Below are 26,575 nucleotides of genomic sequence, written 5' to 3' on the forward strand. Positions count from 1 at the left end.
CTTGCTAAACACTTTAAACAACGTGGATTTAATCATTTGTGCCATTTGTTAGGTTTATTTTCAGTTTACCTTTTTAATTCAGACATTCATACATCTCACAAATCAAAGCAGTTACACGAGTCTTTGGAATTTTTAATTGCATTACATCACACACAATTGATTTTAAAATTTTGAAGTTCTATATGTCGTATCATATTATCTTGGCCGTGACAAATCACTGCATTTTACGCGTCTAAAGGTTGATTTCACCAATTTTAATTGATTAATTAATTACGTTGTCCCATTTATGTTACACCGAGCCGACATAGGAAACTTGACTTGCGTCGTGGTCTGTTGACAAACAGCCAACCCATCAATGAATACGGCGTCGTGAGTCGCCAGCTCCAGCAAGGCAGTAGATTGCGCAGTCATCTCCACAATGGGGTAGTACGACAACCCGACCAACAGCACAAACTACTACCTCAGCCGGTGCGTGGCCCACTTGTGCACCTTCTTCTTCTTCGGTTGTCTGCGCGTCGGTGCGTAAAAAGCGCAACGGCGGCACACTGGAGCGCAAACACGAAGGCAGGGTGTATCCTGAACCCCACCCAGAAATACTGGAGAACAGTCGCCCCCCCGCCTCCGTATCTTAGCCTGCGCTTCCTGCGCCGGCTGCTCTCCTCGCATGACCCCGGTGAAAGTGCCATATGGCAGGTGAGGACGGCGGGGGTGGGCGCGGAGCTGCTGGGAGGGGTGGGCGACAGTGCTCAAAATGTCAACGTCGAGTAAAAAAAAAAACAAAAAAAACCTAATAAAATAATAAAAAGCATTTTAAGTTAAACAGTGGAAGAAAACACATAACTCAAGTCACGACAGAGAGAGAACCTGTCACAGCGCGGAAACCGCTAAGATGTTCGCCTAAAGAGACGGTTGAACAAAAAAAATCCACGCATCATCAGTTAGCTAAACATTGACTTCCGGTCTACACGTGAGCAATAAACAATGTAAATTTCAGAGTGACCGTTACCCTTTTTGTGTAATTGACCCGATATTAACTCGCAATAAATCTGAAATTATTCACTATGCATTCATCTTTATAGAGAGCAGAGTCATTATAAAAATAAAAATAAAAAGAAGAAAGCAAGAAAAAAGTCCGCATGAAGTCAATCACCTAGCTTGCGTCCGGACTGCTGCAGACTTGTTTCGTAACCTATTGTTGTCCCTTTGTGTGTCTGCGTCATGAAGGAAAGTTGCTCCTCGGATAAAATTACAAAAAAAAAAGAATCCACTAAAAAGAGAAAAGACGCGAGCCGGTGGAAGAACAGCGGCGCAGACGTCGTCGTCGTCGTCGTCCTCCTCCTCCTCGTTCTCGTTCTCCTTCACCTCCACCTCCACGTCAAACACCGCGAGCCGGCCGCCTCGTGACGGACTCGCTGTGTAGAATGAGCCGCGTGTCGGGGTCGCGCGGATAAAATTTCGCGGGGAACGTCAGGGAAGGGTGTCGGCGTGGCCGGAGATGGGGGGAGCGAATGCAGGAGGTCTCACTCCGGTGCCGGAACGCAGCGAGGACGAGTGTGCCATCAAGCGGCGACGGTCCGGAATGACAACATTCTCTTCGCATTCATTAGGAAGGTTTTTTTGTTTGTCTGTTTGTTTTGTTTTTTAGCATCAAGTCCGGGAATGGGCAATATAATGCCATATACGGCCCGTTAAACTACTAATCCGGCCTACTGCACTTGAGGAAATCCTGCTCCGGCCCCTCTTGTCAAACTTTAGAACCCATTGTGGCCCACAGGTCAAAAAGTTGGCCCACTCCTGAACAAGTCCATATCAATTTGTGCAAATGAACACGGCGTCATCTTGTGTTTTGTGCTTAAGACAAATATTATAAATTAATATTTAAAAAACACAATATTTGTAACTAGTCTATTATGAATATAAATATTCTGTATAAAGTGGTATTATTGGTCAGAAGATGAGGGAGGTGGACTAGGAGCTGAGAGCAGCCCGAGGAAGCCTCCCCAACCCCAGGGAAGAGAACACACAGGGCACATGACAAAAAAAAACAGACCGTTACGATTACGATGGCAATCGTGGCGGTTGCCGTTTTGAATTATTGATCATCACAGAGTTTCGTCAGATGCTAACAGTCACGACGTGAACTGAAAGTATGTGTTGCTCCTCTCAAGTTGGAAGCGGTCTGTGTGCCACCATAGAAAGAAATCCAGAACAGAGGGAACCCACCCCCCCGGGGAAGCTTTACACAACTTTATTGAAGATTGTGTATAAATACACATGCACATCTCAAATGTAAACCCGAGTGAACTCAAGTGCAGCCAAACCTGGATACCCCACTTATACCCGACCCCCGGCCCCAAAATCATGTCGTCATGCAAGGATGTCCGGATGATTACAGTTTTTGTTGCTTTTTATGTTTATGTTGTTTGTTTTTACAAAATAAAAGTCCCAAAGCAACAGAGCCATCCTTTATTTTAAAAAGTACTCCCTCCCTGACAAGAGAACAGGCAAGACTTGGCAATCTAGTGTGTGTGTGTGTGTGTGTGTGTGTGTGTGTGTGTGTGTGTGTGTGTTTCTGGAGTCATGGTCCCTCCCCACCCGCCCACCCAACAACCTGGTATGTCAGGTCTTGCCATGTCTTTAAATATAGCGTCTGTTTATTATTAAATGCTTACATATAAATAAATAAACTTTTATCAAATGTGCACTCACAGAGTGAACTCTTATGTACAGTATTGTATAAGCCTATAGTAGCAATCACATCTCAAGTCAGGATGGGGTGAGTCGCCCCGAGGGCAAGGCAGCGCGAGCGGGCGGCAAGGGCGCCCGGTTTAAGGTCGAAAGCACAGAGATGCTCGTAAAAAGGCGTGGTACACGGTTAATATTCTCAGGTGGCAAACCGAAAAACACCCGGTGCGAAAACGCTGCTTTGCAATGGAAATGAAAAACAGGTTTGAAAAAAAAAAGGAGAAAAAAATAGAAAATATATAACTCCCACCGTGCAAGATAAACTCTGATGTGCCACACAATATTTTCACTGTATCATGTTTCCCCCCCCCCAAAAAAAGCTGAAAGGCCTCTTAGGCGAACTCACCCCATAATTTTTGCGTGTTTGTGTATTTGTCTTATTTTGTCCCTCTGTCTCCATCCTCAAACCCCTCCTTTGAGGGAAAAAAGGGGGATGCATTCAGCAGTACCCATAAATATATAACAGCTAATACAGAGGCGCTGAGCCCAATAACACACACACACGCGCACACACACGCACACTCACAAACTCATCCAAACCAGTGGGGAGGGGACATAAGAGAACGAGTCTGGCCCTGTAAGGAATCGGAAGATTAAAAAAAGAAAAAAAAAGAAAAGGCATCAACCACATACATCTGGTCAGTGCTCATCTCAATCAGCATACATTCTGGCCCTCCCGTGGGGGTACACTTAAAAAAAAAAAAAGAAAAGAAAAGAATCGGGGAGGGGAGGGAAGCGGATGATGACGTGACGAGCAATTAGCAAAACGCTATGGACATTCGCGCGTGACAGACGGAGGTGGTGGTGACGTGCGAGAAAGAGGCGACCTGCCCTGAGATTAAGGGTTAAGGCCACGGTGACGTGAAAACAGGGGACGTGGCGTCCGGTGTTGGCGCGATCACCGATGTTTTTAATCTCAGGGCGCCTCCGACGTGGAAAGGGGGAAGAAAAAAATGGAGGAGAGCAAGCACAGCGGAGTGAGAGAACTTTGGGAACGCGCCGGCGGAGGAGGAGATAATTTGTCTTTATAGTTGGGATAAGACTACATTCTGCTGAATGCGGTTTCAATCAATTGGAATCGGCTTAGTTTTTTTATGGCGCTGGGGGTGTTTTAAGGTCCCACATTGTAAACCTTTTTTACCCCGATCATTATTTCCCTTCCTCGTGTTCACAAGTACATTTTTACAAAAGCAAGGAGGCTCAAAGGGTTGTGGGGTCGGCTGTTTGAGAGGTAACAGTGGCCTGTGTGGCGTCACGAAGGCATGATGATGGCCAGACGTCTTCCTGTTGGGGAAACGGCGCAAATGGGAATTTCGCATAATAAATGATGAGCCTTTAAATGATGAGCGAGGCCGCAGCGTGCTTGACGATGATCCATTGAAAGGGAAGGAAGGAAGGAAGGAAGGAAGTGATGGGAATTGGAGGAAAAAAAAATAGTGGATGGGCGGTGATTGTGCAAGTTCAAAAACGTATCAGCGCGTCGTGGGAAAAACTCCCGATATGGTTCAGTGTGTTTAAAATATTTACACGGGAATAAAAACCAGATTTGCAGGTAACGCTCTCAAAAAAAGAGAAAAATAGCCGGAGGATGACGAGTCAGAGCAAAAAAAAATAGAAAATAGAAAATAAAAAAAATCATTCTGCAGTCTATTCAGGTGAGTCAAACTCCGAACGAATGAATGCACGCGTTTGTGGACACGCACACACACGCACGCACACACGCACGCACGCACGCACGCACACAGTGATCCAAACCCAGGAGGGCCCTGGTTTGGCAGCTCAGCGCCCAGTGGGCTCAACCCTGCCGTGCATCCATATGGCTTTGGATGGACAGACTCCAGTTCCCCTCGTTTGCTTCCGCTCCTCGCTCACCTCACTTGGCTTTCATGGTGATGTCTCGATTGGGCGCGCGCTCCTCTTCCTCCTCTTCCTCCTCCTCCTCCTCTTCTTCCTCCCCCTCGTCCTCCCCCTCCTCCGCCCTCTCCTGCTCCTCCTGCTCGTTGTCGTTCTTCCTGGGCCTGTTCTCGTTCAGGTCCTCATCGTCACTCTGGGTGGAGCCGGCGGCGGCTCCCGAGGAGGAGGAGGCGGAGCCCTGGGAGGAAGAGGAGGAGGCGGCGGCGGCGGCGGCGGCGGTGGCGGCGGAGGGCTTCCTCTCCAGCCTCCCCTCGCCGCTCCCGTTCTCCTCTTCCTCCTCGTCCTCTTCCTCCTCCTCTTCCTCGTTCTCCTCCTCTTCCTCCTCCTCCTCCTCCTCCTCCTCCCGGTCGAGGGCAAAGTAGCCGGTGCCTTTTACGGTGTCTTGCCGCTGGTAGAACAGCACGTAGGCTGCTTTGGACTGGAGGACGACAAAAAAAAAAATGACATTGAATTTAAAAAAAAAAGGGAATGGGGGGAGTTTGAACATCTCACTGAGACAAATAGCCGTAAGAGAGAACGGAAGATGGATTGTTGGATGGATGGATGGATGGATGGATTGTTGGATGGATGGATGGATTGATTGTTGGATGGATGGATGGATGGATGGATGGTTGGATGGATGGATGGATGGATCGTTGGATGGATGGATGGATGGATTGTTGGATGGATGGATTGTTGGATGGATGGATGGATTGTTGGACGGATGGATGGATTGTTGGATGGATGGATTGTTGGATGGATGGATGGATTGTTGGATGGATGGATGGATGGATTGTGGTATGGATGGATGGATTGTGGTATGGATGGATGGATTGTTGGACGGATGGATGGATTGTTGGATGGATGGATGGATTGTGGGATGGATGGATGGATTGTGGGATGGATGGATGGATTGTTGGATGGATGGATGGATTGTTGGATGGATGGATAGATGGATGGATTGTTGGACGGATGGATGGATTGTGGGACGGATGGATGGATAGTTGGATGGATGGATGGATTGTTGGATGGATGGATGGATTGTTGGATGGATGGATGGATAGTTGGATGGATGGATGGATTGTTGGATGGATGGATGAATTGTTGGATGGATGGATGGATAGTTGGATGGATGGATGGATTGTTGGACGGATGGATGGATTGTGGGACGGATGGATGGATTGTGGGACGGATGGATGGATTGTTGGACGGATGGATGGATAGTTGGATGGATGGATGGATTGTTGGATGGATGGATGGATTGTTGGATGGATGGATGGATGGATGGATGGATGGATTGTTGGACGGATGGATGGATTGTGGGACGGATGGATGGATTGTTGGATGGATGGATGGATAGTTGGATGGATGGATGGATTGTTGGATGGATGGATGGATTGTTGGATGGATGGATGGATTGTTGGATGGATGGATGGATTGTTGGATGGATGGGACAATTAGGGAGGAACACCCACTCGAGTACATCGGATGTACAAGGTGTCAAACTAGGTTCAGCCATATGCTTCATCATGGTTCAATCCTACCATTCGTGTTGGTAAGGTGCTTGTGTACTGGAAGCAGTGGCACCACTAAGCAGTATACTTAATACAGGAGATCTGTACAAGAATGGGCAATTTAACTCTGATGAAGAATCAATATGTCAATTTAAACTTGAAGGGAAACAACATTTTTAGAAATACTTTGAAATCAGGAATTGTCTAAAATCTTAAATCAGTAACTCTTCAACTCTGCAATTCACTCTCATTCACAGGGCTGCAAGGATTCCTCGAGTAACTCGATTACAAAAAATAATCGAGGAATTTAATCTGCCTCGAGGCGTCGTTTAATTCAATTTAAAGCTCATTTTAGCGTGTGACACTGCGTGCTTCCGTCACAGACTATGTGCCCAATACAGATCAGGAGAAGACGGAAGCGATCTTTTGGCAACGGTACCACGGCCCCGCACCACGTCTGGTGTGAACTTGCACACTGATGTTAATGGCCGGGTTCTGCTGCGGAGTGGGTTTTATATGAGTATCCCAATGGATTGCTGCACAGCTTCACAATTTTATAAAATAACTAAACAGTTGAATGACAATAAGTGATGGATTTTTTGCACTGTGTATGGGAGTGTATATTAGTGGCTCAATTCTGGCTGAAAGTAGTGGATTTATTGAGGAGATGGTCCAGATGATCCAGTTCAAATATTCCGCTGTCTCCTGTTACGTGTGTTATTAGGGGACAGGTCTCAATTACCCAATGTGTCTAAAAAGACTCTGTTATCTAGATCGACAATGTTCATTATGTCTTCGATTTCCATAGTTTCCTTGTTTCTTTTGTCAAGACAAGGCTTTTTTTTTCGAAGGTAAGACCAACGAGAAGCCCATGTCTTGACAAAAGAAACAAGGAAACTATGGAATATCTCTGTTATCTTAAGAAAGCGGAAAACGAATGTGACCCCCCAACCTGTGGGAGTGGTTGGACCCTCTAGTAGAGACAGCGTCCTATGAAGCTATGCTTTACAAATTGAAAGGCGGAAGAGTAAGACAGAGTGATGAGATCATGGGAACCTTTTTGGAGATATTCAAGCAAGACCAGGAACTGAATGCAGCCCCTTTTGTCTTTTATTGTGTGGACTGGATTTCTTATTATTTGGACTCTATGTTTGTTTGCACAGTATAATCTTATTTTTTCATCGGTGTGTACACACACACACACACACACACACACACACACACACACACACACACACACACACACACACACACACACACACACACACACACACACACACACACACTTTTTTCTGTTCCTTAAAAATCAATAAAAATGTAAATAAAAAAATAGGGAGGATCAACACTCTTACGTAAATATGTCGCAGAAATGGGAAATGGGCTCACTGATCAAACCACATTATTATGTCAATTATAACCATATTATTCTGACAATTATCAGTGAAATGGATTAAGAGACAATTCATTTTTTCACCACAAAGGCACAAAGAAAATAGACTCTTAGACTCTTGGTAAAATTCCTTTCAAAGATTTCACTGCCATTTCCCTCGTGTTCCCTTTACCGAGTGCTCGATGGTCCGAGCTTGAATGTTGCTACACGTTTCTGGGGAAAATCTGCATTTATCCCTTCCCTCCTTCTGTTTGCCCAGTGTTCCAGCTGATGTTGCCAGGCTCTTGGGTATCGTGTGCGCTTGACATCACCTTTGGATTTGGGCGAGATTGTTTTGAAAAAATGTCGGTACGCTTGAGAGGGAGTGTTTTTTTGTTTTTTTTACTGGAGGCCCATAAAAAAGGACTTTTAAAAATACCCGTGTCCAAAACCTTTCCCTTGAACTTGCAGGACTTTCATCGAAAGGCATTTTTTCTTCAGCCTGATAAAGCTGTTATTCAGAAATATATCTCAAAAAACAACAACATGAAGAGCCAAGCACTAACGACAAGTTTCAGCAAACACATCTTTACGAATGAGTGACGGCGCGCCATGAGTTCCTCGGAATTCACTCTCAAAATCAATGCGGAATCACGGTGACGGTGAAACAAAACGTCCTTGTTTTGTGTCCAGGAAAGTATTCAACAACAAAAAAAAGCGAGATAAACACACAACGGGTGAAAAGTGCGCTTACCACGATCTGATCTTCGCTGGCAGGAGACACGCTGCTGTCATCGAAGTTGTACCACTTCCCGTCGTCTTTGTTCTTAGAGTAGGCCGTGTCTGGTGGTGGTGGGTGGTGGGGCGCAGGAGACCAGGAGGAGACAGGGATGTTGCGTTAGGAGCAGGTTTTCACCTCACAGAAGAGCAACAGCGTGTGAATGACGGACGACTCACAGTGGCCTCCGCCCATCCCACCGTAGTGGTTGGACACACCGATGAGGTCGTAGCGGCATGGCCCCGCGTTTGGATTGATGAGGAACTCGGACATGTCCAGGTCTCTGCAGGGGACAAGACATCGGACAGAGTGAAGAAGCCGCCTGTGAATCTGTTTGAATATAAAATTAGAGCTGCAACGTCGTCTGCAGAGTTTAAACTTGCTTCAGCTAAATCGGGAGCAGAGAAAAGGAAATTGGGCACATCCCACCTGTGAATAAATGAATTCATATTTTGGGCAAGGAAACCCAAAGAGTAGACTGCAACAGAGCAGAGAGAATGCAGCGCCAGGGTGTAAAGGCTTTACCGATTTGTGTGCATGTACATACCTGAGGGGAAAATCGACGAGCGAGTCCAGCTTGTCCCTCATGTAGCGGCTGTAGGAGAAGCGTTTCAGGTGGACCACCAGCACCGGCGGCAGTGACCACAGGTCCAGCTTCTTGGTGGCCTGCTGGTGCTGCTTGCAGTTGGGACAGTACCTGCACAATCCCAGTGTTCATACATCAGTCAGTCAGTCAGTCAGACAGACAGACAGACAGACAGAGTCTGGTCCATAAATATTGGGACATCGACACAATTCTCAGGAATAGCATCCCAAAGCTTACTGCAAAAGCAACTGCAAAAAGACTTTTTGGAATGTTATGCAATGGCCAAGTCAATCACCTGACCTGAATGCGATTGAGCATGCATTTCTCTTGCTGAAGAGAAAATGCCCCACAAACAAGCAGCAAGTGAGGACTGCTGCAGTGGAGGCCCAGCAGAGCATCACCAGGGATGAAACCCAGCGTCTGGGGAGGTCTATGCCTTCCAGACTTCAGGCTGTAAGTGACTGCAAAGGATTTGCAGCCAAGTACTAAAAATTGAAAGTTTGATTTATGATTGTAAATTTGTCCCATTAATTTTGGTCCCTTAAAAAGTGCGAGGCACAGATACAAACAGTTGTAATTCCTACACCGTTTACCTGATTTGGGTGTAAATACCCTCAAATTAAAGATGAAAGTCTGCAAGCACATCTTGTTCTTTTTATTTCAAATCCATTGTGGTGGTGTTTAGAGCCAAAACAATGCAAGTTGTGTCAATGTCCCAATATGTATGGACCTGACTGCAGACAAATAAATAGAGGAGCTTCTCACCAGGGGTCCTCGGCGCCCAGCTTCTCCTTGGTGGTGAAGAGCTCGATGCAGTCGTTGAGCTTGAAGAAGGCCTTCTTCTGAGGTTTGTACTCCATGCTCTGGTGCTTTTCAAAGTCCTGACCTCGCAACAAAACGCACGGAACAAAACAAACAAAAAAACAAAACATATCTTCTCATCACAATTCTGTCACTATAAGCCAGAAAACAGAAATGATTTGACTTGTGTTAAGCCAGCTGCCACGATCAGAACGTTTTTCTGGGACAACGTCCGCAGCATGGTTCTACTTGATGCCCTTTGATTATTTTTTTTATTTCTTTTTGACTTGTTTTCAGCCTCACGCTGCTGCTGCTGCCATCTTGCTCAGACTTCTGCTCCCCGCAGTTTTTAATGGAAAAGCAGCAATGAGTGGCATAAACATAACGACCTCCTGATTTGGGATTTACCTCGACGACGGTGTCATCAAAGTATTTCTTCTTGATGTCGGGTTCCCAGTCGAGAGAGAGATAAGAACGGTCTGTGTGAAAAGAAAAAAAATCCAAACAGAAAGGGCTCAGACGTGGCTACTGATTATTTGGTTGTTTCATCCGTGCTCCAACAGAGCCTTCAAAGTCTTCTAAAACAGCATTTTTCAACCACTGTGCCGCAGCACACTAGTGTGCCGTGAGATCATATCAGGTGTGCCACGAAAAATTATCTAATTTCACTTAAAATGTCAAAAAAACAAAACAATAATGCTTTAAGACTCAGACTGAGCCTGTTTTCCTCCCAGGACATCAACCTTGTTTACATCTAAACAGGACCAGGTTTCACTCTGAGTGAGTATAAATTCATTATGAGGCTAAAAAGTATCCTTTTGGAATCTAAAATGTATACACATTAATAGAATGTTATAATATTTTTGGTTGGTGGTGTGCCCTGAGATTTCTTTAACATAGAAAATGTGCCGTGGCTGAAGGAAAAAGGTTGAAAAACACTGCTTGATTACTGACTGAGTCACTTTCATTCAACCCTCCTTCCCTCACCGCTGAGCCGCAGGTGTCCCTCGTCGAAGCGGATCTGCCTGGTGTCCTCCTTGATGAGCGACAGGTCCGTCTTGCCCATGTTGTTGAACTGGAATGTGAAAAGCCTCTTGCGCTGGCCAGCCGTCTGCGGGCCCTTGACGGAGTTCTGGTGGCCGACCACGCCGTTCTCCAGCTCGTTGTCCCCGCCCACCGAGTCCTCCGACTGGCTGTTGTCGTTCTCGGAGGGCAGGTCCTGGTCCTGGCTCGACTCCTCGTCCTGCTCGTCCGTCTCCATCTCGCCTTTTTTTTTTTGTTTTTTTTTGGGGGGGGGGGGGCAAAACATTCTCTCAGTGCAAAGTTGTTGTATTTTTTTTTTTTTTTTACACTTTTTTTTCTCAAAAAGGTGTAAACAAAAGGAGACACTTGACAAGGTTCTGGAGGTAACGAGTACGATCGGAACACTCACTGGGCGAGCCCTCTTCCAGCAGTCCATTTGTGGCATTACCGTTGACGCTGTGCTGTTTGGAGGGCTGCATCTCCTCACAGTCCTCCTCGTCCTCCTCCGCCGAAGATCTGACAAACCGGCTGCAGGTCGTGGGAAAAATAAAATAAAAAGATAGACAGATAGGTAGATAGGTAGATAGGTAGATAGACAGATGGACAGATGGGTAGATAGACAGATAGGTAGATAGACAGATGGGTAGATGGGTAGATAGACAGATGGGTAGATAGACAGATGGGTAGACAGACAGATGGGTAGATAGACAGATAGACAGATGGGTAGATAGGTAGATAGACAGATGGGTAGATAGACAGATAGACAGATGGGTAGATAGACAGATAGGTAGATAGACAGATAGGTAGAAAGACAGATCGACAGATAGGTAGATAGACAGATAGACAGATAGGTAGATAGGTTGATAGACAGATAGGTAGTTAGGTAGATAGACAGATGGATAGATAGGTAGATAGACAGATAGACAGATAGATAGATAGACAGATAGGTCGATAGGTAGATAGACAGATAGGTAGACAGACAGATGGGTAGATAGACAGATGGGTAGATAGGTAGATAGACAGATAGGTCGATAGGTAGACAGACAGATAGGTAGATAGACAGATAGGTAGATAGACAGATAGGTAGATAGACAGATGGGTCGATAGGTAGACAGACAGATGGGTAGATAGACAGATGGGTAGATAGGTAGACAGACAGATAGGTCGATAGGTAGACAGACAGATAGGTAGACAGACAGATGGGTAGATAGACAGATGGGTAGATAGACAGATGGGTAGATAGACAGATGGGTAGATAGACAGATAGGTCGATAGGTAGACAGACAGATAGGTCGATAGGTAGACAGACAGACAGGTAGACAGACAGATGGGTAGATAGACAGATAGACAGATAGGTCGATAGGTAGACAGACAGATAGGTAGATAGACAGATAGGTAGATAGACAGATAGGTAGATAGGTAGATAGACAGAAGGAAATCGCCCACCAGGTTAGAAACTGTATAGGAACACCACAATAGGAAAGAGTGTGGGCCCTTTTGTAACAGTGTTTTTTTTTTCTTTTCTTTTTTTAAATTCTATATTAAAATAATATTCAAAATTACCTTCGTGGAAATGCTTGAATGACATGTATACAAATCGAAAAGCAACGTTTATAACCCACTTTTCCTCAAAAAAAGTTTAATAACTTTGTGGCCTTTAAAGGTGTTTTTCGTTAAGTGCTCCTATGTAGGCTGCAGCAGGGTTTTTCAAACACAGTGCAGTGGCACACTACACTAGTGTAACTGTGAGATAATGTCAGGTGTGCTGTGAAAAATTATCCAATTTCACCCAATTGCTCTAAAAAATAACAAAAACATTCCATTATGGAGTGACTGTGCTTTGGAAGGAATGCAAGAATATTTTCCTCCCAGGATACCAGCTTAGGGCGTATTCACACCTGCCCTGCTTGGTTCGAACTAAACCAAAAAAGTCCCTTTTGCGGACCTTTTGGGCTGGTGTGAATACAAACCAGCAAACTCTGGTGCGGAGCAAACAGCCGGTCCGAGACCTCGCCGGAGGGGTGGTCTCGGTTCGCTTCCAAACAAACCATCGGTTGATGTGTGAGATCGACCGCATCGTGGCTCGAACCAGTTGTGAAATCACACACTGTTTTATACGTCACAGGCTAGGCTTCCGTAGCCACAACCATTAGGGAAAATAATGTTTTGGTTAGCATAGTAGAAAGTTTAGTAGCACGTCGTCGGACCGTCGGGCGAACATGAGTCGCTGATCAACGTGGAGCAATGAGGAGACGCTTCTTGCCAAACGGCTTCGTTGTCGCAAAATGGTAAACATCTCCTCATAAAATCGACGTTGTATCAAAAGCTTCTGATGCTCCAATTTTTTGTCCAATGATTTGCACGATCTTTGCACACATGTGGGTTTGTTGTCAAATCCTGGGACTCTTGCGAAAAATTGCAATGTGAAAAGGAACCGCCACCAAACCAAAAAGATACATTGTATTTTGGTCCGGACCAAAGAAAGCGAACTAAGGACTTTCCTGGTGTGAAAACGCCCTTAGTGTGCATGAAAACAGGCCCAGGTTTCACATTGAGAGAGTCAAAGTAAATTAAGAAACTATATTGTCATTATTAGGCTATAAAGTGTCATTTTATAAAAATGCCATGGTGTGCCATGGCATTTTTTCAGTGTAAAAGATGTGCCGTGGCTCGAAGAAGGTTGAAAAGCACTGGGCTGGAGGAACATGTTGTGATGGAAGAATCAAAAAGAGAGAAAGCAAGGAAGGAAGAGGCAACTGTTGGGACAAGGGGAGACGCACCAGAGGCGCAGGAGCAGCATGTTGTAGAGTTTGTCTTCGCTGAGCGTCCGGGGCACGGCGATGAGGAAGGGCTGGCCGAAGAGCGGCGTGCTCGTGTGGTTGTAGCCCGACTGCTTGTACTTCTCCCGCAGGTGCACCGGGATCACCACATGCTCCGTGTCCTCCATCCTGTTCATCGGCAGCTCGAACCTGCGCCGTCGACCCCCCCCGGGCCCCGTTACTTCACAGCGAGCAATGAAGAGCCGATTGTTTCAAGAGTGGAGTTGCACAAAACACTCACACGTAGATGTCGTCCCGCTCCATGATGCTGCTGAGGTTCTCGTTGGTGGCGAAGATGCGGTGAAAGCGGTGGTTGTAGATGTCGGTGACGATCATCTGCCAAGGGTGGTTGAGAAAGCTTTTCATTTGTGATTTGTGGGCTGTTTGAACAAGCGTGCAAACTGCCCTCGCCTACTTAGTGGTGGGATTCATAAAAAAGAACAAACCTGAGAAAGACTGAAGTTTTATTTGCCGTTTCAGAATCGGGGCTGGAGCGAAACTATCTAAAAAATGTTTTATTTATTTTATCAACCTTTATTTTACCAGGAAAGTCCTATTGAGATTAAAAATCTCTTTTCTAGGGGAGTCCTGGCCAAGAGGCAGCAAAATAAATCTTCATAATCTCTCTCTCTCTCTCATTTTGCCCTGAACTGAATTAGGTTCATTGTGTCTTCATAAAACATATACATCAGCATTTTAACAGACACATGACATGTTCATCTGTCTGTTATAGAAGAAAATTGCTAATGATCATCATCATCATAATCATCATCATTTCAAGTAAAAAGCATCAGTATCAGTAACAGCGATACTGGACTTGTATTTACTTTGGTATTGTATCGATACCAAAATCCCCCAGTATGGTCAACTCCCTTCACCCTACATTTCCAAAATCACAGGGGGCAGGTTTTTAGGAGACTGACTTTTCCTTCCTTTCTTACTCTGTAAATAGTTACATTTATTTTATTTATTTTTCTCTATTGCACTACGTGTTGCTGAAATAATGTATATTTCCCCAATGTGAGGTAAATGTAAGGCAGTTCGGGGGGTGACAACATACCTTCTCGGCCGGAACTCCAGACATGTTGGAGAGGGAGGTGCACAGGTCAGAGATGGAGCCCACCTTCGGCACGGTCAGCTTGTACTGCAGCAGAGGCACCAATGTCACCGTCAGCATCTACCTTTCAAACGTGGAGGCGCCGCTGCCTTTCGGTTGTTTTCTATGTTTTCTTTTACCTGTGTGGGTTTGGCAAGAGGGTCCAGCCTGACCAGGTAGACCTCCAGCGTGCGCTCCTTCTTCATGGGCAGGGGGAGGGTCAGGTAGCAGAAGGGGTCGAAGGTCACAGAGACTTTGGAGCAGACGGGGCAGACCAGCGTAGACTTGAAGAGGCCGTGGAAGATGTCCACGATGATGGAGTCGTTCCTCTTGATGTGGCTCTCCCACGCCTCCTCCGCCACCACCTGGCGGCGAGGGGACGGTGGCGCAAAACGGGCTGCATTACGTTATGTTTGCACGCAAATTTCACAAAGAAAAAAATCTGCCACCATTGCAAGCAAATTTCTCAACAAAAATAAATCTGATCCCCGGCCTCACCTTGTCTGGCCTGCCATTGGCGTCCTTCAGTTGGATGTAAGGCTTCTTCCTGATGCGGTTCAGGTCCTCGTGGAGGCCGTCGAGGAGGAAGGCCAGGAGTTCGTGCGAGTCCTGCTGCTGGTAGCCCGAGAACTGGGGGGCAAAGCGGCCCACCTGGGTCTGGTGCGGTAAGAAGGAAAGGAAAAAAAACATCAGCATTAGGGATGGAAGAGGAGGAAGAGGAGTTAAAATAAACTTTCTCTTGAGAGATATTAGCAGCATTTTCTAGAATTTGGCGAGTTAAAGGTCCAGTGTAAAAAGTTTTTGACTAGGAAGCCTGCCAGACAGTGCATGTGGTATTTAGGGGACTGTCAGCTTGGCTTCCTCAAAAGATATACTCGTAATCTGTTCTATGGGTAGGGAAACCAAATTGCTGTTATTGTACTGCAAGTACACACTTTTATTCATGTATTTATGGGCAGTATGTTAAGCTTTTTCCAATATAAATACTTTGTGAAGATATGACACAGCCACAGTTGAGCTAAAACTAAAAACACTTTCTGCTGCAGGCTGTAAACAGAGGGTTAAATAGAGTGCGTTCCAGTAATCCACAATATCATGTCATATCATGCGAGGCAGCTCCACCGGAATCTAGGATTCATGCAATAAAGTAAAGATGTGAAACTGAAACTCAGGATACAGAAGGACTTTTTCCTTTGGATTGGGGATGCTCACTTTGAAAGGCCTCGGGGTGACGTAGCTGTATTTGCCCATCCAGAGCTGCTTGATGAGCTCGGCGTAGGCTTTGGCGATCTCGCCCTTCATGCCCAGCGGGTTGTCTTCGTTCAGCTCGTCCGTGTACTTGTCTTTGAGGAAGTAGTCCGTCAGCGGCGGGATGTTACTCAAACACTGCGGGAGAGCGGGAGAGGAGGGAGGTGCGTTCAGTCAGGGAGGGTTTCTACCCCGTGCGGGAGGTGCGCGGCAGCTTACCTGCACTGCAGAGTTCATGAAGCAGGTGTTGCCCAAGTTGGAGAGGCCACAGAGGCCCGAGCGCTCGCTCTGCCTGCCCTGGTCCGAGTAGTCGTAGCTGTTGCTGAAAGGCTGGTAGGAAGGCAAGCTGTAGCTGGAGTTCTTCACACTGCACGGTAAACACACAGAGAGGCACAAACAGTGGGGTGTTAGGCAGGGTCAGGCTGCTGCAAACACAGCTACGGCTACATCTATACTGCAGGTTAGAGCGTTTTGGACAGACTGAGCGGTTAAAAATCAATGAAGGAGGCGAGGACAAGTGGGCAAGAAGAGCCTTGGACAGAGACGAGCAGACCTCTGCGCGGGCTGCAGGGCAGCGCCGCCCGCTCCCACCGAGTCCCACTGGTCGAGGGAGACGGCCGCGATGGCGGTGGAGGCCTCGCAACTGAGCACGCGGTGGTGCTCCACCCTCCTGCTGTCCAGCTCCACCGCCTCGGGCCTCAGGCACCACCAGCAACACAGGAGCATGACATCTCAGCGCCAACCCGGTGCACGCCGGCCCACATGTCCACGCCAAAGCGGGTGACGGGCGGCCCTGGACCGGGGGGGTAAGGTGTGGTGGAGGGTCGAGGGGGGTTCGGGGGGCTGGGTTTGGGTTTTGGGGGAGGATCCGGATGAGGCAGGGAGGAAGTCTGGTCTCCACGGGTCAGTCCTGCTAGTCCAAGCAACCCCGGAAGCACTTTGGATGGCGGTCTGCGGCAGGGCGGGAGTTTGGGGGCCTTAAAGTGGAGGTCCGGAGCAAAAAAAAAAAAAAAAAACCACGGCGTACGCACAACCAACGCACTCTCTTTCCTAGCTAAACTACGCCGCTGCCCTCTCTTCCAGCCCGCCGGACATCTCGCTATCCTCTCTGCCTCTCACCGTCCTGTCCCGTACCGTCCCGTCCTCCCATCCTCTTGCTCCTCCCACCCGGCCTGCCTGCCTGCCTGCCTGCCTGCCTACTGCTCTCTGCCGCCGCCGCCGCTGCCGAGGCTACCGGCAGATATTTATAGCAGCATCGGCAGCAAGGAGGATGCTCAAGACTGCCGAAGCTGGAGGTGCGCGAGAGAGCGAGAGAGGGAGGGGGAGAGAGAGAGAGAGAGAGAGGGAGAGAGAGAGAGAGAGAGGGAGGCAGAGAGAATGGGGGGAGGGGCGGACTATGTGTGTGTTGGGGGGGGTGACAGAGGAGAAATGAGATGGGGATGGAGGGGAGCAGCTGATCCACTGCATCCAGCTGAGGCTGCGGTACACGCAGGCCTGACTCTCCCAACACACACACACACACACACACACACACACACACACACACACACACACACACACACACACACACACACACACACACACACACACACACACACACACACCAAAAGTGGCGCTCATGCCGTCCCGTACACTCCCTCAGCACCGATCAGCCCGCTCATCACACAACGCGCAACTCCGCCCCGACGTCCGAGCGCAACCTTCGGCGCCAGCCCGTCCTCACGTGCCGCAGCAGCTTGCGAGCACTGCCTCCCTCGACGGGGAAGGGGCGGGGGAGGAGGAGGAGGGTCTAAATAAACCAAAAGGCGAGAGAGCGAGGAGGTGCTGGTGTCCGGGCGGAGGGGGGAGGGGGGGAGCGGCGGCAGAGGGGATGTATTCTGAAGGTCACTTAAGACTGCAGAACGTGTGCATCGCAATAAGCCCAGGGTGGGGGAAGGTGGAGAGGAGGTGAGGTGGGGCCGGGGGGGCTGTCAGTAAATCTGCAGTTGCAGACGCTAAACCGACGGGACCAGCCTTCAAAAGCTGAAAAAAAATTAAAGAGGCAAAAGAGTTACGTAACGCAGGACACTTTGAGGGAATGGGGTGGTGGTGGTGGTGGTGGTGGTGGTGGGATGGGGTGCGGTGGGGGGTGCATGCATGCATTATTCAGAGAAAACGACAGCTCTGGCACTCCAGTGAATCAGGGACAGGAGAGATGCAGCGAGTGAAGATCCCGTTTTCCCAGAGTCGCCCACTCGGCGAAGCAGCAACATCAGAGAGGCGGAAGAAAAGGAGGCGCAGAGGCATCGTTTACTGGCCACAATGTGGACCTAGTTCCCTCCCCAGCTATCTGGCGGAGCAACACCTTTCTTCTCCAGTCTATGTCAATATTTTGGGTTTTGTTTTTGTTTTTGTTTCAGCTCACGCTGCATTCTGACAGCAGCGTCTTACTACGAAGAAGAAGAAGAAGAAGCAGAAGAAGAAGAAGAAGCAGAAACACGCACAGACACGGCATGCACTACATCATATGCAGGAGGAGGGCGGAGGGAGTGGGGGGGGTTATGGGAGAGAGGGGTAATGGTGGTTTGGGGGGTGGGGGGGTGGGGGGGTCGAGCAGGGAAAAGAAGCAGAGGAAGAAATTCCGCCCACAGCCGAGCAGCGCTCTCGAGCAGAGGGGTGACGCTGAGCCTGCTGGGTGCTGCAATGATACTTGAGGTGGCAACAAAAAGAAAAAAGCAAAGGAAGCGCTGGAGAAGCAGTCCAGCTGTCGGAATTAAAGAGTCGTAAAGTCGGCTTGCGGAAGACAAAACGGGCCTTGCAAACAGTGATATGCGTGTGTGTATATATATATATATATATATATATATATATATATATATATATATATATATATATAGAAAAATGGGGGTATAATACTGTATTTTGGTTTGGTTTTCAGCATTTTCTCCCACTTGGGGTGAAATGATCGGGGGCTAAAATCTGTGTCAGTTGTCGCATCACTCACAATGACACGCCCACAAGCGGGAAAGACTTTTCAACGACGCAGCGGGCGAAAAATAATTGCTGCGTGAACTACAATCACTACTCAGGCCGGTGGTACTAATCACCAAGGTTGAAAAGAATGACGTGGTGCTGACGGGGTGCCCAGCAGACTCGGCCGACCAGTTTCCACAGAGAACGCCGCCAGTGCCGGAGAATGTCCACACACGCCTCCACACACACCTCCCCACTCTCCCCCCAACTTTAGGAGAGCCTTCCCCTTCATGGGGAATCAGCTGGATCATTACACTGCAAGTCCCTGGTTTCGCCCCATCACTCAATAGCCAGAGGTGGACCTCTCCATCAAGTGGTCAAGTTTCTATTGCAGCAGAAGAGCTCCAATGGATCCTGCTGGAGTCACCGATATGAAGATAACCCCCCCCCTACATTTCACAAGCAGCCACTTCTTTAAAAAGCAGCGGGACAACAGACTTTGAGCTGGACGCTCTCCCCCCCCCCTCCCTCAACCACCTCTGGCTGTTGGCCTTCATACCCGCCCCCCTCCTCCCCCGCCGGCTCCTCGACCCCCCCTCCCCCTCCCACCTCTCCCCTACTAAGCTCTTACTTCCTGCTGTTGAAGCTGCTGTTATGATTGTTTGTGAGAGATGAAGGCGAGATCTTTGGCAAAGCAGAGAGATTGGAAGCACCAGATGACCTTGGAAAAGATAAAGAATAGAGCATGAGTTAGAGGGAAATAAGGAGCTGCACCAGAAAGATCCCAGTCAAATCAAATCAAAACAAAATGAAAAACTGAGATGGACGACGGAGGGATGTGTCGGCAAACAGAAGGTTGTGCAAAATAAATAAATAAATGCAAAAGGGAGAGTTTTTGAAACATGAGGTGCCAGTGTAACTTGTGTGTGCTTGTGTGTCGTCTACTGTGTGCAGGGTGAAACTTCATGTTTGTGTTCTAACAGTGACTTTCCTTTTTCTTTCATTGAACAAAGCAGAAAAAAGGAGGGAAAAAAGAAAGAGGGAGACCGAGGCGTCGTTCACTCACTTGGGTGCCGTCGAACCCCGGGGCCACGAGCCGTCCTCGTTCTTCTGCTCGATGACGAGGACCTGAGGGAGCGAGGGAGAGGAGACAGAAGGCTCAACCTGCTTCCACGAGCAAGCGCAAGCCTCACTCAACACGCTCACTGTCGCCTGTCGCTGACACGGGGGAGTTCCGACAATGCAGAGTTGTCTACTCTTTTAGACCGTCTGTGAACAGCAGCTGACAAGACATGTTTTCTGGAGACCCATAAATGGGCGGATCCACCGGGATCTGAAATTAAAGATCTTAAAACTGATATAATGTGTGGACCTTTAGGACTTTTATAAACATAAAGAGTCAGATAAAATAATGTATACACACACCAGGAAAAGAAAAACTTAGAAATATTTAATTTGTATCAGTACTTCTACACATATAGATACCTCTTCTCTTTAGAAGTGTGATCAAATTACGATAACGCTACGTACTGTTGTACAATGTTTTCCCAACAGGTGGCGTTACCCTCGTCAATGTAGCGTCAACTAGCGTTGCGGTAACAAATGTTATCCAAGCAGCAGTGCGCCGCACACATAAATGTCTGGAAGCCAATGGCCAGCCCCTTGAGCACCTCTCATCATTATAGAGGTCAAAGGTCACTTGTGCCTATCTTGGAATGCCTGAATAATTTGGGTATCGAAATATTTATGCAGGTTTTTCTTTTCTTGATGTGCGTACACATTAATTTGTGTGTGTGTGTATGTTTTTAAAGATTTTCTTTCTCAGCAGCATCATGGCCATAGGCTTGAATCGGACACTTGACAGGGGAGCTCGCTACGCTAGCTGAGCCAAGCCAAGCTAATATCTCGGCTCAGCTGTGCGAGGATGAATGTTTACATCTCGCCCTGTGCAAGAGTCTCCGGCCCCCTGGGCTGACGTCAGCTTTAGTTTGCTTGGCAGGCAAAAACAAAACACACTCCACTCCTAAAATAGAGTTGAACAACAAGTGGAAATTGTTTCAGAATAAATACCTGTGCAGTAACAATAGTTGCGTTTTTATAACAGTTTTTTGCAAAATAAAAGCGATATTTTAAAGTTTCGACAAAGTACAATTGCGATTTGCAGGAGTTTCCATTGAATGGTGTGAAGCGCATGAGCTGTAATTCTCGTAAAATCTCTTCCATCTCCCTCACTTCCCTCACTAATTCCTTGTATAAATCTGCATTTCAATCAAGAATGGTTGTTATATTTTTCTCTTTGATTACTTGTAAAAAATATTCCGTCTCCTCCTCTGTCCAAACAGAACGCTGCATTTTCACTTGAAATGAACTGGTCACGTGACCCCTTACGCCACATCTGGTGACATGTAAATGCGATATAGCTCGATATCGATACGTCTGGAAAACCACCTCATGAGAAGAGTGATGTTTGAGAGGGGTTTTTGAAGTTTAGGTGTTTCCATTATCAGTTTTTTATTGTGATATTTAGGTCATTTTATTGTGATATTTAGGTCATTTTATTGTGATATTTTGTGCAATTCTAGGGGGAATGGAAACGCAGCAACTACAAATGGGATGAGTGGCACATTCTGGTCCAAGCTTTGATTTTTTTTGCTGAACTATCCCTTTAACACACACCGCCTCTGAAAATTCTAGCACGAAAAAAAAAAAAAAAAACATCATTAAGACAATAAATCAGGTTTATTTCAGTAAAGAAACCAGCAGCAGGCTCCCTAAGACTAGAGTCTTTCCTTCCTTTTTGCACAGTGGCGCTGGATGGATTAAGACGGCGAGCTGGACAGATCTCATCCAGCTCCTCCCTGAGTGAGGATTTGTCCGAGGCGTGGCAACGATCCGAGACGCAGAGTTTCCCTCTGACCAGGTGTCTGCATCAATCTGGGACTGCGCAGGAGCCACGCAGGTCTGCTCTGAGCCAGGTAGGCGGCGGTGGCGGTGGCGCCAGCCCAGTTTAAGCAGCTTACAAGACGGGTACAAGAGGTTAAGTGGCCGGTCTGACAGCCCAGCGCAGATGTTGGAGGTTTAAAGACTGAGTTTTGGTGGCAGAGATAAGAGTTTGCCTTTTTTTCTCCCTAAAAGTCTTAAGGTTTTTAAGCCAGCCACAGATGTGGCATATGGAAGGAGTGATTGGTAATTGGGAAGAAAGAGTCTTGTGTTGCACGACACAGACCTGCGTTTTTGGCGTACTAATGAGGTAAAACTGGTCGCTGTGTGACTTTGCAGGCTTTTGTTAGACTGCCCTCTGAAGGAACTGCTGGATACAGAACAGTGCAGCAGATTGAAAAGGACTGACTGGCAGGCAGAGCGACATCTTTCTGAAAACTATGTCTGATAAGGCTTCCTGACACTGGGGTGGATTTTCACTGGGCTCGTCTGCGGCGACGGCCTTTCACCGCGAGAGCTCCGCAGCGAGAGCTATTAAAAACGTTGAGAGATAAACATCAGAAGCATCCCCACCTGCCCTTGGTAGAGGCCGGCGTCCTGGATGGTGCTGTCTGGTTTGTTGAGGGGCTCAAAGGTGTTGCTCATGTACCTGTTCCACAGCCTGGTTTCCTTTGCGTCAGCGATGCTGAACAGTTTTCTCATCTCCTTCTCTATCATGTCTGCGGGAGAGACAGAAACAGCTTTATTCTAGAAGCAGATTGCAGCTGCAGGCACGATCGCTGAAATGTGTCGGGCATCCCCCCCCCCCCCCCCCCCCCCGCCTTTCCAGTCAATCGCAGCCGTTCTAATTTTATTTAATTCTGTTTCATTTATTTATTTGTTCCGATCATAATATTACAATTCAGGCTTTTCATGTCCATGGTCCGGTGGGCCCAAACAATTCAGCTTTGAGAACATTTTGTCCCAATACTTATTCTCCAATTCATAAGTGTAAATAAAAGCCTTTGCTAAACAAATCAAACAAATGGATTAGCAACATTTAAAATGGAAGCCATGTCAGAACTAGCTGAAGCGGCTGTGCCTCTGTCCTACCTATTGTGTCGGCTTTACTGAAGCGCCTGGTGATCATGTTGTCCATGTTGCTGTCTTCACAGAGTTTCAGCTCCGTCAGGTACACCTCCACCTTGCAGTGCTTCACGAACATACCCTGCTCCACCACCTGGAAAGCAACGGAGCCGTCGTTGGAACGCGACTGACGCCGCAACTTGAATCAGACATATCGAATCTGACGCGTCAAACTGCCGCACTTCACTGTGAGCAAGTGCGACACCCCCAGAAAAATCAGCGCCGCCACAAAATCCAACAAAACCGTCCAACAAATTCAACATGTGAACCAAGTATATGACCAAAAAAACATTATCGCCATACTTTGATTTGAAGCAGCTGTTCAACTCACAGCATGTTCTCAATCAGCCCCAACGTTAGGATCTGTTTGCAGCTAATATACCAGCGCTAATCTTTTAGTAGGTTTTTTTGGGGGTTTTTTGGAGGGGGGGGGGGGGCACAACTTCTTTTTCTTTTCACACCATTAAGAACAAAGTTGGCTCGGCTGACCGCCACCTATCCAGCGTCCAGAGAGGAACAGAGAGAGTGAGGCGCCTAATTTAGCAGCACCTCGTGGGAACAGCTGAGGGGTACCAGCCTATTTATTTCCACTGCTGAGCCCCTCTCACACACACACACACACACACACACACACACACACACACACACACACACACACACACACACACACACACACACACACACACACACACACACACACACACACACTTTCCTGAGAACTGCAACAGTGCCTCACACAGCTCAGATTCTTACCCCACCCCTCATATAACTGCACTTCCCTGCTCGCCCACCAACACAGCACCTGGGCCATGTGCTTGTAAAGTCACACAAGAAGAAGAAAAAGAAGAGACTCGTCACAAAACTGACAGAATCTCTCAAATCAGAAATTGCCCCCCCACCCCCAGCCGCCACTCCTCCTCCTCCTCCTCCTCCCACCGGCTAAAGCCTCTCGCGCGGCACTCAGAAAAGTGGCCACGTCGCTTCTCTCGGCGTGACCTCAGCTGCCATTCCTCCACTTCAAAAAACAAGGACACGCAGAACACTCCGCCGGGGCTGGCAGACGGGCCGATGGGGAGAAACGCGGCGACAAACCCGACGACCGCGAGCCTCCACCGCCTCCCCCCCTCCCCGTAATCCTCTCCGTCCTCCCTTGCACCTCGGCCACATGAAGAAACGAGGGGCTGGAAAAGAAACTCATAATGCACCTCCTGCATGTTGTGTCTCGCCGGCCGCTCCATGTAGCTTTTCGCTCATCCAGAGCGTCGCCTGAAAATAGAAACCCGGCGGGCCACCCGATACGTCCTGCGACATACATGGCAAAGTGGGAGGGCCTGAGGAGGAAGAGGAGGGGGAGGAGGGGGGGTGGAGGAGGAGGCGGGCGACAACGGTAGAGAGAATGACGGGGGTGGGGGGAATCTCAGCAGCCATGATGCCATGACTAGTGGGAATTGGAGCGAGGGCCTCAGCCTGGACCTGCTTCAACTGCCATTACCAGGGATCCCAGTGAGTGATGGGGCCGCGGTTACCCAGCGGCGCAAACCACGCAACGCTGCATATGAGCTGCTTAAGCGACACGAGTGAATAAAGAGATAATGGACAACAGCAATGATAATGGAGCCATTATTGTTTCTGCCTGGAGAGCGAGAAATCTATTAAACATGCATCAATTTGGAATTTGAAATGTATTGAGCGCAACAACCACCCAAAAACAAACCACGCTTAAATTGCAGCGAACAATATTTCTAAGTTGTTGTTTAAAAGTTCTTCACCGCTTGTTAGGACATTCCAGTCGACACCGTTCACATTTATCAGTTTCCACTAACCAGCACTGCATTCGTGTGAACCTCCACCCCCCACCCACCGACCAATCAAGCTGCTCTCAGAGCCATACCTTGCGTGCGATTGGCTCCTGTCCATCTGACAGTCCGTACCAGCTGACGAGCTTGTTCCAGCCCTCCGTCGGGACCAAGATGTAGTCCAGCTCGTCGATGAGGTGCTCCTTGATGGCCAGCACGTCCCCGTCTGCAGGTGTGTGGGTGGGGTGGGGTGGGGTGGGGAGGCGTGGTGCGTAAGAGGTGAGTGGCAAAACAAGTGGAAAACAACAAACCTGAGCGCCTCTACTGCACAACCTCGCGCAACACAAAGCACACAAAGAAAGACAGGCATGCTGAAGAGGTTTCTATGAAGCCCTGGCTCAGAAAAAAGAGAAAGAGACGAGAACACAATGTCTGCTGATTTTTTTGTTCGCCCTTCCTCTGAGTGCATGCTACTTCCAGAATGATGAAGCAGTGTCGACCAGGCAACAGGGATGCTGCTTTGTTGTTGTTTAATATAATATAATATAACATAATATAACAAAACATGCAAAAATAAATGTGTGTAGTATTCATGTTTACCTCTGAGAAGGCCGGAGTTATCAACTGATCCTGGGTAGACATTTTGATCACCCATCTGGTATTTATCCCAACTGTCGAATCCCACATATTTCTTCCACTGTTTGAACCAGTGAGTGTCCACCAGGTACCTGCGGAAACGGCAAGAAACGTCGTGTCAGTTCCACGGGAGCAGCAGTGCCTCGAGGAACGTGGAGACAAAAGTTAAAGTGTGAAGCAATTCCACTAAAACGGTGACACAGGCTGACAGCTGTACCGGCAGCTGTACCGGCAGCGGCGGCGTGTGAGCCGACTTGACTTTAGGGCGCTTCTCGTCTGGCCAGCTGGCTCCGTGATTCTGACAGGTGCTCTCTTTCCGACTCCGCCCTGCCCGAGTGATGGAGCCACAGACTGGCAAACCACTTGAAGCTTCAATCGGACTAGCCAGCCAGCTAGCCCAAAGCCTGCCGCTAACTACACCAGGAAGCCGAAACGTGGCCCTGCTGGCGATGTGTCATCGGAAAAATAGCGAGGCACTAATTCATCATTGTCCGACACGTTCGAAGAGAACACTATCAAATGTATATCAAAATACGCGGTGCAACGGGGAGAGTTTCAGTGGCTAACATTAGCTGTAGCACCGCTAGCCGAGCGAGCTGGCACACATGAAGTTGACAGGCTCCTTGCTTAGCTCGCCGAGGAGCTAACTGTCAACACGGCCCGTCACGTCGCCTTTCTCATTCGCCGTGTCGTTGACAACGGACGGTACAGTCGGGCCAGCGGCCGCGCAGCGTCCCTGAATACGTTCCCGCTCAAGTCTTACCAAGTGTCTCCCTTTCTCAGCTGTGTTTTCAACAGTGCCGCGACCTCTCCTCTCTGGGTATCCAGATCAGCCGCTCCTCCTTCCGCCATCTTTCCTCGGACATCACCCGCTGCATGGTGGGAAAGGCGTGGTGCGTCACAGTAGCACGTAAGGGAGCGATGAGGCCGTTTAAGCCAATCAGCGTCTTTTTCGAACGGAGCAGGCGTAACGTGACACCTAGCGGTTAATTTTATATTTAAATTAAATTAAATTAAATTAAATTAAATTAAATTAAATTGACCTGCTCTGCACCAGAGCAGGTCAATTACGTATATACAATTACGTATAGGATCATTAAGAACTATAAAAACAGGTACCGGTTCATAAATACATAAGTAATAATAAATAATGGGGAAAATGTAAAATATAATAATAAACATAAAAAAAGGTTGGAGATTGTTTTGTATCTTAATTGTAAAATCTAACCCAAAGTGTAACAGCACGTCCATACA

At 47.8% G+C, this 26,575-nt stretch overlaps 1 protein-coding gene across 6 annotated transcripts; it reads right to left on the minus strand.

Moving 5' to 3' along the window:
• Positions 1-111: 111 nt before the first annotated feature.
• usp15 (ubiquitin specific peptidase 15) lies at positions 112-26,205 on the minus strand. Of its 6 annotated transcripts, none has more exons than XM_076011647.1 (22): positions 26,085-26,205; positions 25,286-25,413; positions 24,781-24,911; positions 22,857-22,983; positions 22,338-22,483; positions 19,891-19,952; positions 19,456-19,545; positions 16,092-16,239; positions 15,837-16,010; positions 15,123-15,281; positions 14,765-14,989; positions 14,589-14,672; positions 13,770-13,864; positions 13,490-13,678; positions 11,158-11,237; positions 10,674-10,952; positions 10,095-10,165; positions 9,651-9,766; positions 8,847-8,996; positions 8,479-8,582; positions 8,276-8,364; positions 112-5,077 (listed from the first exon to the last, which is right to left on the minus strand). In XM_076011647.1, the coding sequence occupies exons 1-22, from the start codon at positions 26,171-26,173 to the stop codon at positions 4,619-4,621; spliced, it is 3,195 nt and encodes a 1,064-aa protein (XP_075867762.1). In that variant the 5' UTR covers positions 26,174-26,205; the 3' UTR covers positions 112-4,618. The 6 variants fall into 6 exon arrangements, with proteins under 6 accessions (XP_075867762.1, XP_075867761.1, XP_075867764.1 ...); XM_076011646.1 differs by having other exon boundaries at positions 11,119-11,237; XM_076011649.1 differs by having other exon boundaries at positions 11,119-11,237; positions 25,286-25,463; positions 26,085-26,172.
• Positions 26,206-26,575: the final 370 nt, after the last annotated feature.

Source organism: Nelusetta ayraudi, unplaced genomic scaffold, assembly GCF_046127955.1.
Source record: "Nelusetta ayraudi isolate G7.1 ecotype Tasmania unplaced genomic scaffold, CSIRO-AGI_Nayr_v1 ptg000135l, whole genome shotgun sequence".
Classification (NCBI taxonomy): Eukaryota; Metazoa; Chordata; class Actinopteri; order Tetraodontiformes; family Monacanthidae; genus Nelusetta; species Nelusetta ayraudi.

Bases quoted from the DNA above. Each gene is read 5' to 3' on its own strand.
- usp15 (XM_076011646.1), bottom strand. From the start codon at position 26,173: ATGGCGGAAGGAGGAGCGGCTGATCTGGATACCCAGAGAGGAGAGGTC. The intron at 22,484-22,856 runs GTAGGACAGAGG...TCTCTCCCGCAG, and splicing joins CAGTAAAGCCGACACAATAG to ACATGATAGAGAAGGAGATG. The intron at 8,583-8,846 runs GTATGTACATGC...TGTCCCCTGCAG, and splicing joins CTCGTCGATTTTCCCCTCAG to AGACCTGGACATGTCCGAGT.